At 39.7% G+C, this 15674-nt stretch overlaps 1 protein-coding gene across 2 annotated transcripts in view; it reads left to right on the forward strand.

Annotated features, from left to right (window-relative positions):
- Positions 1-15674, forward strand: part of KCTD18 (potassium channel tetramerization domain containing 18) — an 86727-nt gene that overhangs the window by 61555 nt on the left and 9498 nt on the right. Inside the window, exons 1-5 of one of the 2 annotated variants that reach the window (XM_047083934.1) lie at positions 3972-4015; positions 6440-6675; positions 8216-8427; positions 10728-10921; positions 11991-12085. In XM_047083934.1, coding sequence (XP_046939890.1) covers positions 6507-6675; positions 8216-8427; positions 10728-10921; positions 11991-12085 — 670 coding nt within the window. In that variant the 5' untranslated portion in view covers positions 3972-4015; positions 6440-6506. Of the gene's footprint in view, positions 1-3971; positions 4016-6439; positions 6676-8215; positions 8428-10727; positions 10922-11990; positions 12086-15674 lie in introns of those variants that run through there. The other variant, XM_047083933.1, reaches the window with a different exon arrangement.

Raw genomic sequence — 15674 nt, forward strand, 5'->3', positions numbered from 1 at the left:
AGTAAGTCAGTCAGAGAAAGACAAATATCATAGGACTTCACTCATGTGTGGAATTTAAGAAACAAAACAAATGAGCAAAGGGGAAAGACAGAATGAGCAAGAAATAGACTCTTAACTGTGACGAACTGATGGTTATCAGAGGGGAGGTGGGTGGGTGATGGGTGAAATAGGTGATGGGAATTAAGGAGTGCACCTGTTATGATGAGCACAGGTGTTGTATGGAACTGTTGAATCACTATATTATATACCTGAAACAAATATAACACTGTATGTTAACTAACTGGAATTAAAATAATTTTTTTTGAAAGGAAATTACTCCACTTGTGCCGCTCCAAGTACCATTTTGTCTTCTCAAGTATCATATTCCTTCAGTGGTCCCCTCTTTCCCCTGCACCACCAATCTCTACCTATCCATTGCATCACTCCCACCAGCATAACTTGCTATAGTAACTCTCATCCTAGCTTCTTTCCCTGACCCCGCATCCCACCTTAACTACAGCCCCACTTCTCTCATTCTCTCCACCATACGTCTTCTCTATAGCCAATTTCCCATCTCACATTCACCCTTCAAAAGCATTGAAACTGCTTTTGTCAAGGTCACCAAGAATGTGTATACTACCAAATCTAATGGACTCTTGACCTCGTAACAGCATTTGACAGAAATGACATTTTCTTCTCTGCCGTTCCATATTCTTCTCCCCTCTGGATTTTCCTTCTAAACCTGAACTCTAAGTATTGGAGACAGTGCTCCATCCTATATCTCATTTACCTGTTCTTTGAATAGGCGATTTTATCCAGTCCCATGGCTTTAAATGCCGATGCCTTCCAAATTCACACCTTTAGCACAGAACTTCACTCCTGAGCTCCAGATTTATTCAGTTGCTATGTAATCTATTTACTTGGATGTCTAGTAAACATCTCAATCATTAAAGTCCTAATTACAGTTTCTGATCGCTCCCATAAATCACCATTTCAGTAAATGGTACCATCATTCAGTTGGTCAAGCCAACAATTTAGAAGTGATCCTATATTTTCCCTTTCCCATATGTGGCAGCCATGAAAACACATCTCTCAGATCTCTGATTACAGGGAGCATTACTGACTGATGGCCCCAGTTGCCGTGCTCTGAAATCTATCACCATGATCCAGGCTGCACATCCCACCGAGTGCTCCAGCCAGTGACTGAGTGAGACAGGGTCACTAAAACAGTACCCTTCCCAGGAGACATAGGACTCCTCTGATGGGGGACATTGGCTTGAGGACTCCCCATTGGCTTTCTTGAAAGATTCTTAGAATTGCATCATATCTACAACTTTTCCTACCCATTTTTCCCTGTCTTCCATGAGAGTTGAATCAGCATCCAGTCTAAAGGTTTTCCCAGTCCCCTTCAGAGCCCTCCTTGTTTTTCCCTCACAGATGTCTTCCCCAGTAAGTCTTCTGCATGTCTAATCTGACCTTACAGTCTGTTCCTCAAAGAACCTGAACACACCATAGTTGAACTATCAGCAATTTTATGTTATTTCTGTTTCCTAAATATATATCTTGCAGCCATCTACTTTTCTCTATTGCCATCATCACTGAGTAGAAGCTATGCCATTTCTCCCCTGGATTATTGCAACGGTCGCCTAGTCTCATCTTATGCCTCTCCAATCCATTCTCATCACAGTAACAAGAGTGATTTTTTTTTTTTAACAGTAAATCAAGCATGCCATTTCCCTGCTTAAAACCTTTCAATGGCTTTCCATTATGCTTAGGGTAAAATTTAAACTCCCACAACCACCATAAGTACTTTAAAACCTGGCTCCTGCCTATCTTTTTAGCTTCATCTCATATCACCTTCCTCCTTGTCCTCATGCTCACCAAGCTCCAGCCACACTAGTGTCCTTTCTCTTCTTACAAATTGTCAAATCCTTTCCTGCCTTGGGCCTTTTTTGCTTGCTCTCTCTTTTTTATAAATTACTTTTCCCCCCATCTCTTCAGAGAGCAGGCTCATTCTCATCCTTAGTGCTCAACCTGAATGTCCCCTCATCAGCATCCAGGGCCTTCTCCACCCCAGCCATCATCTCCACCAAACATTATCCTATTTCCTCTTAAGTAGTTACCACTATCTGTAACTATTTAGCTTAGTGTCTGTTTCTCCCGCTTGAACAGGAGTAGGCAAAGTATGGCCCATAGGCAGCCAATTGTTTCTGCATGGCCCATGATCTAAGAATGGTTTTTACATATTTAAGTGTTTGAAAAAACATTTTTTAAGTTTTTAAATTTATTTGGGGGGGGGTGCATGCACACAAGCTGAGGAGGGGCAGAGAGGGAGAGAAAGAGAATTCCAAACAGGTTCTGCACCAACCGCGTAGAGCCTGACATGAGGCTCAAACTCTAACTCACAAACGGTGAGATCGTGACCTGAGGTGAAATCAAGAGTCAAACGCTAAACCAACTGAGCCACTCAGGCACCCCTGAAAAAAATTTTTTAAAGAATATTTCACAACACATGAAAATTATGTGAAATTCAAATTTCTGTGTCCACAACTAAAGTTGGAATACAGCCACCCTCATTTATATACTATCTATAACTGCTTTAACACTGCAACAGCAAAGTTGAGTAGGTGTGTATGGCTCACAGAGCCTAATTTACAGAAAAAGTTTTCTTTATTTAAGTAATCTCTACCCCTAACATGGGGCTGGAACTCCCAACCCTGAGATCATTAGTCACATGCTTTAGGAGGGAGCTAGCCAGGTGCTCCCAGAAGCAATGTTCTGACCCTGGCACTAAAATGCAAGTGCCATGGGGCATTGATTGTCTTGTTCAGTCCATCACTCCTAGTGTGTGGTCCAGGCTAATGCTCAATTTATAGGATGAATCAACCTTACCACTCTCCAGGGACTATTACTATCTGAGGGAGTAGGTGGGCTTACTGGCTTATGCCCTTCTAAGACCCAGAGGAACTGGGAACCAATTATTATTGGCTCTAGAAAAGTACCTTGAAAACAGGACTGTGTTTTATTCATCTTGAAATACCTAGTAAAGTCTTTTGCACAAGGTAGGGTGCTGCTGGAATCTGGAAGAACTCTTTTGGGGTTGTTGTTAAGATAAAATTTTGGGGTTGTTGTCAGGTAAAGGGCTCAGCATAATGTCAGGTGTACGTAAGTGTTCACTAAATGTTTGCTCCTGCCTCAATTTTCCTTGCTGTGATGGGAATAAAAGTGTGGGGTAGTACACAGACTCAAACAAGAATGTTCTTGTTTGAGACGGCTTTGGTTTTTTTTTCATTTATTTATTCTCGATGGACAGAGGGAGGCAGAGCGTGAGCATGGAGGGGCAGAGAGAGAGGCACAGAATCAGAAGCAGGCTCCAGGTTCTGAGTTGTCAGCACAGAGCCCGACCTGGGGCTAGAACCCACGAACCATGAGATCCTGACCTGAGCCTAAGTCAGATGCTTAACCGACTGAGTCACCCAGGCGCCCCCGTGTGAGGCAGCTTTGTAAACTACAAACACAACCCGAATGGACTTACCCAAGTGCAGGCAGAATTTTACTAAATCTTGGCAGTGAGCAGCCCAGTTTGGAGCGAAGGGCTTTCACCTGGGAGTCGGAAGACATAATTCTTCCTAACTCTTACCACTTAACTGACCCTGAACAATCGCAACTTCAGTGTCGTTTCTTTTCTTCATGTGTAAAAGCAGCCTCCAAACGGACACCACGTTCCTCAGGGGTCCAGCCGGCGTCTCTCTTCCAGGTCTTGCCCTTCCCTGCAGGCGCTAAGACCCTTCCAATCGGCTCTGCGCGCCCACAGGCTGAGGAGGCCGGAGGGGCGGGACCAGACTGGGGGCGGGGCCTGGAGTCTCTGGGGCGGGGCCTCCCTCGTTCCGGCTGCAGCCGCCGCCCAGCCGGGCCGCACGGGGGCGCCGCTGGGGCCGCGCTGCTCCAAGAGTTGCTGAGCAGCCGAAGAGGCCCTCACTTCCGCGTCGGTCCCCGCGGCGTCCGGCGGCCGCGCCGAGGGCCGGGCTGGCCGCAGGTCAGTCGGGGAGGCCGCCAACCCGGCCCCGCCCGTGCAGAGGACCGGGGCGCCGGGTGGGCCGCGGGCCCGGGAGGCGGCGGGGCGCCCCAAGGAAGGGCCGGATCGCGCCGACAACACGGGAGCCCCGGGCTGCAGGCTCAGGCTTCGGGCCGATTCGGGGACCCCGGGCCGCGGGGACACCGGGCCGCGGGGACACCGGCGGGGCTTTCGGGTGTCCCAGCCCCTCCCCTTTCGTCCTGCGTCGTGGGAGGAGAGCGAGTCCTTTGAGCAGAGTTTATTAAAGTGGGGTCCGTGGGCGGATCCCCGACCCCATCTGACTTTCTGAACCAGACTCTGTGTTGTGGCCTGGGAATCTGAATATACATCAAGCGTCTCTGATGGTTTTGATGCAGGTGGTCACAGAACCGCACTTTGGGGGCACTTCCTCAGAGGGCAGGGCATTTCCGACACAGCAGGGAGTCTAAGTGGGTGCATTGAGGATGGGCCATTGACTGGCCTTGAAATGGTGTTGGATGGTCCTCTGCCTTAGGAGAAACTGACTGAGGCAGGGGGTATCTCTTAAATCCTTGCACTAGGGTGCTGCTATGTTCCTGTTGCCACCACTGGAGTCTTCAGATGGACAGATGCTTAGTGAGTAAAGTGCCCCGGTCAGCAGCCTTAGGGATGAAACAGTGCTGAAATAGACAGTGTAGGGTGCAGAAAACTTGGAGCCAGTCCTGCTGACCTGGGGCCGACTCCGCCACTTACCAGCAGGGCAGTCCTAGTGTGGACCCTGCTCACATCACTATTTCTTTCTCCAGTGTCCTCATCTGTCAATAGAGACAGTAATTCCTATCCAATAGGGCTTTTGTGTGAATTAGGTAGTGTCTACCAAGTGTCTCCTGCAGTAACTGTCACATAATAAACATTGAGCAAATGGGAATTATTGATAGTGATATAGATTCTGTCTTCCTAGAGCTATAGTCTCCCAAACTAGGGATTAAATAGGTGAGAAAAACGTGGAGAGAGGTACACAGTATATTTGGTGGACTGTGCACAGATTCTAACTGGGGGATGCTTGGGAAGGTCATGCAACCTGTGAGATTTGCCTGTGGCTTTGAAGAATAGCTGGATTCCAGGGAGCTGGTAACTGGGGCAGCATGAGCCAGTTCCATCCCGTGCTTCAGAGGTGGTTCTCTCACATGGGTCATTGCAGGGCTGCTCCTGGGACTTTGAGGCAGCAAAAGAAGTCATGTTGATAAGTGTTTTCTGAAGGCTAAACTGTTGATCCATAAGAGTTTCTGTTTACTGACCACGTTTGACACATATTGTTTTTGTCAGACACTGATGGTCTCCTTTTCCCATCTCATTGGAGACTGGCTAAATTAGAGCATCTACAAAAGGATCCTAGTTGATCGCATAGTAAAAGTGAGTTGCCATGAATATAGTTGAGTCTCTTGGTGGCCATTTTGCATTTGCAGTGAAATGCGCAGTCACATCAGGAGTACCTTTTTATCACAGTATTGTTTTAGGTTCCAGAGAAACACCACAGTCACTTGTGGTTCGTCCATCTCCAGAATAGATTAAGAAGTCAAGTCCTTAAAACTTCCCTAAAGCTTCATTCAGCCATTTTGGAATGAAGAAGCCAGATGATTTAGAGCTGTTATTTGTTGCTCTTTTGGACCAGTCTGGCTACTGGCATACATAGAATTCTGATCTCAGTTGATAAATTATATATTCCTTAGTTACCTAATCTAGGAACTACAATTAGCATTGTTAATAATTTCTGCTTATGTTTCCTTAAATCTACAGAGCCAATATCAATCCTTCAGTATATGCCTCATGGTAAAATTTATATCGTTATAGATAAAATTTATATTGTTATTGAGTACTTACTCTGAGCCAGAGACTGTTCTATGTGCTTTTTATATGTCCTGTTACTCCTCTGATAGTCCTTTGAGGTAGGCCCCATCCCTGGCTCCATTTTATAGATGAGGAAATAGGCAGAAGAAGATAAGTATTTGCCCAAGGTCCCTAGTTAGTGGTAGAACCTAGTAGCCTAATTCCATGCTACATGCTGACCCCCTCTGCAGTCTAGATAGCTCCCTCAGACTTATTATAGTTTAAAAAGATATGTGAATATCAAAGAACATGAGCAAACCTCACCTTTGCTTTATATGGGACAGACAATGCATTTTCTTGTTAAATTCTTTAAACAGTCATTTCAATAGCTATGATTTGGTTGGTAATAGTTCATCATTTAAAAATACTCTGAACCAAAGTTTTCCAGCTTCTCGGCATATCTCAAACTTCTTTCATGTTATATAAAGTCCTCCAATATTGTTAGTGCTGAGCACCTTATTTTAAATCACATTAAGATGTATTTATTTTATTATCTATTTGGTGTATTATTGGAAATGTGATTGTCCTTTGTTTTTACAGAGGTGGACCAGGACCACCATTATTTTGCAGTTTCTGAAAGTGTTTCAAAGCAAAAATTTAGGTGTTGATGGGAGCAATGGAAGGTCACAAGGCAGAAGAAAAGGTGGTAGATATTCTTCGACTGAATGTGGGTGGCTGTATTTACACAGCCAGACGTGAGTCCTTGTGCCGCTTTAAAGACTCGATGCTGGCATCCATGTTCAGTGGTCGTTTTCCTCTAAAAACAGACGAATCAGGTAAATAACTAAAGTCCATAAAGCATGATCATGAATATTCATTAAAATAGTCTAGTTTAAATTCCCTTTGGTTTTCCTAATTACAATGGAATGTATTAGACTAGTGTAGTAATTATCGAGATCATTAGAGTTGTATGGAGATTTATTAAACACATGAAGAAGTTAAATACCAGTTTCCAGAATCTGTGATGCTGTCACTAAAAGTTGACAAAAAAATCAATGTGTGTTAAGGCCTACCATCACCTAAATATGGGGATTGATTATACTTTGAAAGTTGTTACGTTCGTGCAACTCCATGGGTAACGATATTGCGGCTTCTCTCTGTGTTCTTCAGTTAAAACATTTATTCTCTGGAGAAAGCAGCTGCCCTCATAGTTCACAGGGCAGTCACTGTAGTGTAGAATTAGTGTTAAACTGGCCACCCAGTCTAGCTGCGTAGCCTTGTGTGGGCTGATGTGGACTCCTGCAAAAACGTCAGTGCAGTGTACCAGCAGTCACCTAGTGGTAGAGGACGGAAAATTGGTCTTCCAGAAGAAACTGTAAAACACAAGGGTAGGGATCTGGGGCTGCTGCTCTTCTTGCTTGGAGTGCTCTGGTATTTGCTTAACCTACTCACGTTTGTAAAGAAATCTCAACAGTGCAAATAAGTCTTTTTTGCACATCTTTGGTGTTCTGGAGCTCAGAGAACCCACTCTTGCTTCTGTGTCAGAAGAGGGGGTTCAGGGGATCTTGAGCAAGAGTCACTGTTAGTAACCCTGGGTCTTGAGAGATTGCTTTGCCAGCTGGATGGCAGTTGAAAGAATGGAAAACACTGATGGCTGGTGCCCATGTGGGCAGGAACGTTGTTGGCAAAAAGATAGCAAGCAGGGATTGAGTTTTTCCTCTGCCCCCAAGTTTCACCTCCTTAATCCCTTCTTTTCTAAGCTAACCAAGGGAGAAAAGGAATTATTGAGTAGCCTCACACAGAAGTGTTTTTAAAAATTCTGCTAAATTGTCTAAGAAAGCCTTTGTCATAAAGTAGTACCAGCATAACATTTCTTTTTTAAAGTTTAGGTTCTCACAGTACAAAGGGACTAACCTATTAAGGCTAAACATACAGTGTGCCTGGAGCTAGGAACCCCGGGTTTACATGTCATTGACACTACAAGTTGACTAACATACAAATATGACATAAATGAGCATGTCCTCATTAGGGAGGAACTCCATACATCTTTCCTGGCCGGGGAGGACTGAGCTTAGGGGTAAAGTTACATTTCAGCAGCAGTCGGATCTCCATGGCTTTTGAGTGGCCATAGCAGGAATATGGTCATTGCATCTAAAATTCCCCCATGGAGCTCAGAATACATTTTCCTATATGGTAGGTGAGAATACAGAGGATCACCAAATATGGCTAAACCCATTTGAACACTAGTTATTAACTTTCTTGTGAGAAAGAAACATTTCTAATTGTAGAGGTCTGCAGTCTGATTTTAGTTTGACATGTTGAAACTTTATGGTCATATGTATCTATGCAGTGATTTTTGAACTGGATGTTTTCTAGGGGCTTGTGTTATTGACCGTGATGGACATCTATTTAAATATCTCTTGGATTATCTTCATGGAGAAGTTCACATTCCCACAGATGAGCAAACCCGTGTTGCTCTGCAGGAAGAGGCTGATTATTTTGGCATCCCGTATCCATACAGCCTGTCTGACCACTTGGCCAATGAAATGGAGACATATTCTTTAAGGTCAAATATAGAACTTAAAAAGGTCTTGGCATTTTCTTAAGTTTTAAAAAAGTACATACGTATACATATATATATGTTTTTATACACAAAGCAATGTGTGTTATTTTGCATAGCCTGTGTTGCCATGAAAACCAAACATGAGAAAGTTACTTTTTCTAATTTTGAAGACACATTTCTTAATTACTAATCTTTTGAAGGCCCAAATTCTATGTTCTAGGAAAGTGTATTACATTGCCACTCAAAGGTTTATAGTTTCTTTATTTCTCATTGGAGATTTAATACCTTTTGATGGCTTTTTTAATAGAAATATTCTGCTCTTTAGGTTCTTTGTAAATAAAGAGCAATATTGTAGTATGTAAGAGTATAGTGGTATTTTATTTACTGAAATGACTTTTTAAAGAATGGTCACAAAAATAAAAGATTGTAGAAAATCTACCTGATTTAATAAGTGTAGCAGTTTGTTACTAAATTAAAACATTGGTTTGATTAATTCACTTTGAGATCAGTAAATATTTTTAAAAGATATTTCTCCTTTAAATCACATTTTAAAGATCTTTACATGAAAGATCTTGAAAAACTTCATTACCTATTTTTGTCTTACTGATAAGTATTATATTTGCTTTTAGTACCTTTGGGCATCTAAGAAGATTTTTTTCCCTAGATGATTAATAGTAGTGAAAACTGACCTGAATTGGGTTTGATTTGGGTATCAGTTTAGGAGAGCAAGCTGACAGTATGGTTATTAGGAGTGTAACATGAAGAGACAGTTGATTTGGTTCCAGATCGTCTTCAGGAATTTGCATGGTTGTATGGGTTCTGCTACTGAAGTTATATAGAAATTGAGTTGTCAAACAGTTCTAGGGTGCTGTTTGCCACATCTGCAGAATGGGGCTAAGAAATCCTGACTGGAAAGCTGGAGTGGGTTGACATTCATCTTCTGAAGTCTCAACTGTAGTCTTTTGATTTCTGATTTGTACGCAAAGAGGACATAGCATGTGTACATTGACTGTGTCAGCCAACACATATTTATCTCAAATGTTTTTGGTATATAGAGCACTGCTCTTGGACTGTGTGGGACACAAATATGACATACAGTTAGACAGCAATATTAAATGAAAATGTAAGACATGTTAGAGTCCTATTTTCATTCACTGAGTCAGTAAATATTAGGCATCTCCTTTGTGTCAGGCACTATTCCAGGCACTTGGGATACAACACAAAACAGACAAAAGTGCCTGTCCTCAGGGCCCTCACAGGAATAATGCTGTTTCTCTCAGGGAAGGCCCTTGGGCACTCGGCTGGGTGAAGCGCTCCAGCTCTGTTTCCCTTAGCACCTCCTAGGCTCACGTGGTTATAGTTATCCTATGTGCTGATGGCTTATTGACTGTCTTTAAATTTCCTAGAAGTTTATTTATTTTGAGAGAGAGATAGAGAGAGAGAGAGAGAGAGAGAGTGAGAGAGTGAGAGAGAGAGCACACTCAGAGGAGGGGCAGAGAGAGAGAGGGAGAGAGAGAACCCCAAGCAGGCTCTGCACTACCAGCGCAAATCCTGACATGGGGCTCAATCTCACAAACCATGAGTCATGACCCAAGCTAAAATCAAGAGTCGGATGCCCAACTGATTAAGCCACCCAGGTGCCCCAACTGTCTGTCTTTTACATTAGCTATAAAACTCTAGAAGGTCTGGGACCCTGTCTTTTGCTTATCATTATATCTATAGGACCTTAGTGCTCAACCACGTTAGTAACTTCTTAATATTCAAGAGAATGAATGAATAGGTAGATAAACGCCAAAGGAGTTCTTAGAGTTTGCACTGATTTGTATATCTTTCAGTGGAAAAGAACAAGTTAATCTGGTTAATTCATGATTGGATTTGGAGTAAAAAAAAAAATCAACTATGGGGCTTAGTCAGTAGAAGGTGAAAGGAATATTGAGTCAAATGGGAAACTGGGGGGAAAATAAAAGGAAAAGAAAAAGGTCTGACTCTTAATCATATGAAGATTTTAAAATTAAAAGTAATGTTGATAGTGAAGCTAAAGGAGGAGGAAAGAAATTACAGCTTCCATGTGGAAGAGGATTCTCTAGATGAAAAGGTGTTGGGTTTTTGGGTGGTGCTTTTTGTGATTTACCCCACGCCCATGCCAAATTCAACAAAAGCATGTTTGGTTTTTCAAGGTGTAAAGACCAGGCTGAAATTTATCATCTTTTTATTTCCCTTATGACCAACTGAAATTGCAGCTTTACATGAAAGTAATAGAACCAAATTCATTTCTACTTTACTCCAGAATTAAATTCAAATTTTGTATATATTTTTTTGCTCCAGGCTTTAACAGACTTCTGTGATTCATATGGTTTAGTTTGCAATAAGCCAACAGTTTGGGTTCTCCACTATCTTAACACATCTGGTGCAAGCTGTGAGAGTAGAATTATTGGTGTATATTCCACAAAAACTGATGGAACAGATGCTATTGATAAGCAGCTGGGAGGAAGAATTCACAGTAAAAGCATTTTTAAAAGGTATGCCCATATTTAAATATGAAAGGGAACAGAATAAAGTTTTGGTCTCTTGTAAGAGGTGTTACTGAATGGAATATGTGGTTGACTAGAAAAGATCTTCATTCAACACTTGGCAACACACAGAGTGAGCTCTTATAGCTGTTGAGACAAGCCTGCTTCAAGGAGATTGTAATTAAGACCACTTCACATATATGTAAACTATGGGACATCCACAGTGGTCTACTACATTGCCTCTCACCTGGGAGTGGGCATCAAAGTCCCCTAACAGGCCATGTCTGGCTGTCCTCCCCTAGACCATAGTCCAGGAACAGAAGCACTGCCTAGAAGTCAGCAGCCCTGCTGAGTGGCACAGGACTGGCATGTGCCTCGATGTCCTGTTCTGAGAAATGAAGGACTTCCCTGGTCCCTATCAGCCTTAAAATCCGATGACTTGAATGTAAAATTCTTAAGGGTTATTCTTAATATTTTTTTTGTAAACTGACTTAACACAGTGGTCAATTCACATTATGGTTGTTTTTTTTTTGTTTGTTTGTTTTTCTAATTCTCTGGGTGGTTGGATTGGGTCACATATTAGTGACTAATGAATGATCACGTGAACTTGCTTTTTTAGGTGACTAAATATGTCATCATTTTCTGAATTCTTTACAGGATGGTTATATAAGATATATGAGTGCCTGGAACAGTGCTATGAAAGTTTTAGTCAAAGTTGAATCTTTTAAAATTTTCCTGGAGTTAGGTAATTTTTTTTAGAAAACCTATTTCTAAAGATTTGTTGATTTGTCTGTACAGTCTATATTGTGGAATTAACAAGTACTTTACCACATTAAAAAGAGATTGAATATAGGTTAGTATATGAGTATAGTATATTATACTCATAGATATAATCTATAGTATATTATTATCTATATATGTCCTTAAGAGTTGCAGAAGAACAACTATTCAATGCCAACATATTTTTTCCCTTAATTAACAAGTATTTGGTAGTATATCGAGTATTAGCTGTATATACATACACACACACATACATTCATACTTCGTATGTTTTCATCATCTTTTGCAATATTTCTAGAGAGGCGGGGAATAATGTTCAGTACATTTGGAGCTATTATTCAGTAGCTGAATTGAAGAAAATGATGGATGCCTTTGATGCCTGGGAAGGAAAAGGTATAGTACAATTCTTTTATTTCATGGCAGAAGGTAGACTTTCCCATAATAAGACAAAGTGAGTTCAATTGCTGCATTTTTCTTTTTTGAGAAAGTATTTCTTTGTAAGGTCAAGACATTTGTCACTTCAAAGTATGTTGATTGAGACAATTTACTTAAAAATCTTTAGACCCCATGAGTTGCTAGATATTACTAATAGTTTATAATCCAGTAACCTAAAAAATAGTTTATAATTTCAGCATCTGTTAGTTATGCTTATTTAGTTCAATTCAACAGGAATTTATTTAGCATCCACTTTGTACCTAGCATTGTCCTTACTTTGAAATTTGACCATTTTTACCAAGCTTCTTATATCATTTGATAATAATGCTGTTTAATATTCAGTGTGATAAGTAGTTTACATTCAGTAACTCTTAGTCTTAAAACAATTCTGGATGTTGTTTACCATTTTATCAATGAGAAAACTGAGTCTTAGGCCATGCCACTTGCTTATGGATCACAGAGCGTTAGCTGTTCTATGCCTAAGTTTTTTTCCTTCTTTAACAAGTATGTATTGAGTGTCTATTAGGTGCAAACACTCTAAGTTCTAAAATTGGGTCCGCAAATAAATAAGACACATGTTGGTCCCCAAATAGTCCTAAAAGCTGGTAGAGACAGACATTGCAAGTCACAAAAGATTGCATACAAGGACAGGAGGGGGGTTTAAAAAAACTCTTCATCACCTGCTTCTCTTCAGGTAGGGTGCTAGTACCAACCTTTCTTTCCTCAACTTTGCACCTCTCACTTTTCCTCTTCCTCCCCTCCCCCAGATTACACCCCTCAGGCAGATAGAAAAAAGTGCTATTCTCTTTAAGCTTTTTATCTTAGATTTAATTGACTTTGAGACACTTAGGCTTAAGTTGAGGAACAAACCCCCTGGTGTTCTCTGTGTCTCCTATTGTGCCTCTGGACTGGCAGACTGCCCAGAAGGCTTCGGGAGAGCCCTGGCTGGTCTTCTTTCTCCACTGACTCAGGAAGCTGAAGTGAAGAGCTGGGATCACTGACTTACAGAGTGTGAGACTGATTTTAACTTTTTAATAAGCAGGTAATGGAGTATCATGGGTATTTAACACAGTTCTGGAAGCCCTACGGAAAGCCATTAGACAAGAAACAGAAGTGAGAGAAAGAAATATTGGAAGGAAGGAGATAGTTATTTGTGGAGAGTATGTCTTTTTAGAAAACCCAAAGGAATCAACTAAAGGTATCTTATAAGTGATGAGTTTAGTAGACCAAACCAGCTGGATACAATGTAAGTAAACACAAAGATCAGCTTACTTATGATAGATTAGTTAGAAATCATAGGGGAAAATCCCATTTACAATGGCAATAAACAACAAAATAACTAGGATGACCTATCAAGAAATACTTGAGTCTTTTATGAAGAAAACTACTAAAATATATTCATCCATTCATCAATTCATCCATCCATCGATAAAAAAAGAAGACATGAAGAGTATGGTAAGACCACCCATGTTCCCAAACAGGAAATCTATTCAGATAGATTTTATAATATTCATTATAAAGATATCAGTTTTTCTCAGATCAAATTATAGGTTTAACACAATCCCTACCAACACATCAGTGGAACCCTTTGGCCATCTTGAGGAAATGATTCTAATATTCCTTGAAAGAATAAAGCAGTGAAATAGCCAAGAACATTTTGGAGAGCAGAAGTCATCAGAGGAATGAATCTAACTATGTGATAGTAAAAATACTATATATAGATTTGTGATAGTAAGAACCATATGTTTCTGGTACAAGAATAAATGCAAAGATCAGGAGTAAACCCCAATGAAATTATAAGAATAAAAATGCTATGTGATAAGGAGTATTAAATATCAATGAAAAAAGATGGATGATTTAATATGAAATTGAGAAATATGCTTAGGAGAAAACAGAATTTTAATCTCATGTCACTTATCAAAATAATCCCAGGTGAATTTATGGATGAAAAATGAAGCTATAATAAACTATAATGAAAGTTAAACAAATAACTGATTTCTTAAAAGGGAAATAAATCATAAAAGACAAAGATGAATAAATCATAAAAGACAAAGATGAATAAAAATGATTACATAATATTTAATATAACTTTAAAACAAAAAAGTATAAAAAAATTAAAAGGCTAATAAAAACTTGGATAAAAATATTACATTAACTGGACAAAGAATATCCTTAAAATAGAGAGGATTTAAATTGATTAGAAAATCAACTCAATGCCTATTATAAATAAATGTGCAAGGTTCATGACCACAAAATTTTCAGGAAAGGAAATCAGCACGTGGCAGGAGGTTCAAACTCATTATTTATCAGTGAAATATGTATTAAATGAGAACTATTTTTTACATACCAGATTAGTAAAGATCTCATGCATTTTTGGCAGGAGTAACAATTAATACTACTGTGTTGGGAAGTAATTTATCATTACATATTGATAGCATCAGAACTGTTCATATTCTTTGACCTGATAATTCTACTTCTAGATATGACCAAATGCAGATAAAGGTTTATGAACAAAGTGTTCAATTAAGCATTATTTATAATAGAGAAAAAATAAAAACAATATAAATGTCTATGATAAAAGGTTAAATACATATTGGCACATCTATGGGAAACTGATGAGCAATAGCTATTAAAATTATTTTGAATAATTTTTTACATACATGAATGCCCATGATACAATAAGAAATTATCAAAAGCAGGAAAAAAATTAAATGTAAAGTATATTCAGTAATGTGCATATCTATGAATGAGAAAAAGACTGGAATCAGATTCATTGAAGTGTCATGAATCATGATTCCTAGTTTTAGGATTAGAAGTGATCTTGATTTTTTTTTAATATATACTTTTCTATATTATCCAAGTTTTATACAATGAAAGTGAATTATTTTATAGGAAGGCAAAAATAAAAGTTTTAAAAAGAAACTGTGGCATATCTATATACTGGAATACTACACAGCAATAAAAAGAAATGATCATTAATGCATATATCAACATGGATGAATCTTCAAAATATCAATGCTAGAGAAACCAGACACAGAAGGGTACACACTGTTATGGTCCCATTTGTATGACACCCCTGAAAAACTATGGAATGGAGGGGAAGGCATCAATAGCAAAGGGGTACATGGGAAATTTGGGGGTGATAGAAATGTTCTATGTCTTGATTGTGGCTATAATTATGACTGTATACATTTATCAAAACTCATTGAAGTGAGTACTTTAAAAGGGTGAATTTTATTTTATGTAAATTATCTCAGTAAACCTGAGTTAAAAATAAACAAACAAACCTTAATGGATGGGATTTGGGAATGTTTTTGTAGCAGCAGTATGTTTGGGAGCATGATCAAGCAGTTCCAGAAAATTATTGTCTTAAAATTAGGTCCATAGGCTCTGTGAGTATTGGATATATCTGTTACATATACTAATTTATATGCCCAGCTTGCTAAGTTGGTTAATATTTATTACTAAACCTTTAATGATTAAAAAACAAGACACCAGGGGTTCCTGGATGGCTCAGTCAGCTGAGCATCTGACTTGCTTTCAGCTC

This window comes from Lynx rufus, unplaced genomic scaffold (genome assembly GCF_022079265.1).
Source record: "Lynx rufus isolate CCGP_SWC_20201006 ecotype Redwood Valley unplaced genomic scaffold, mLynRuf1.p SCAF_2, whole genome shotgun sequence".
In the NCBI taxonomy this organism is placed as follows: Eukaryota; Metazoa; Chordata; class Mammalia; order Carnivora; family Felidae; genus Lynx; species Lynx rufus.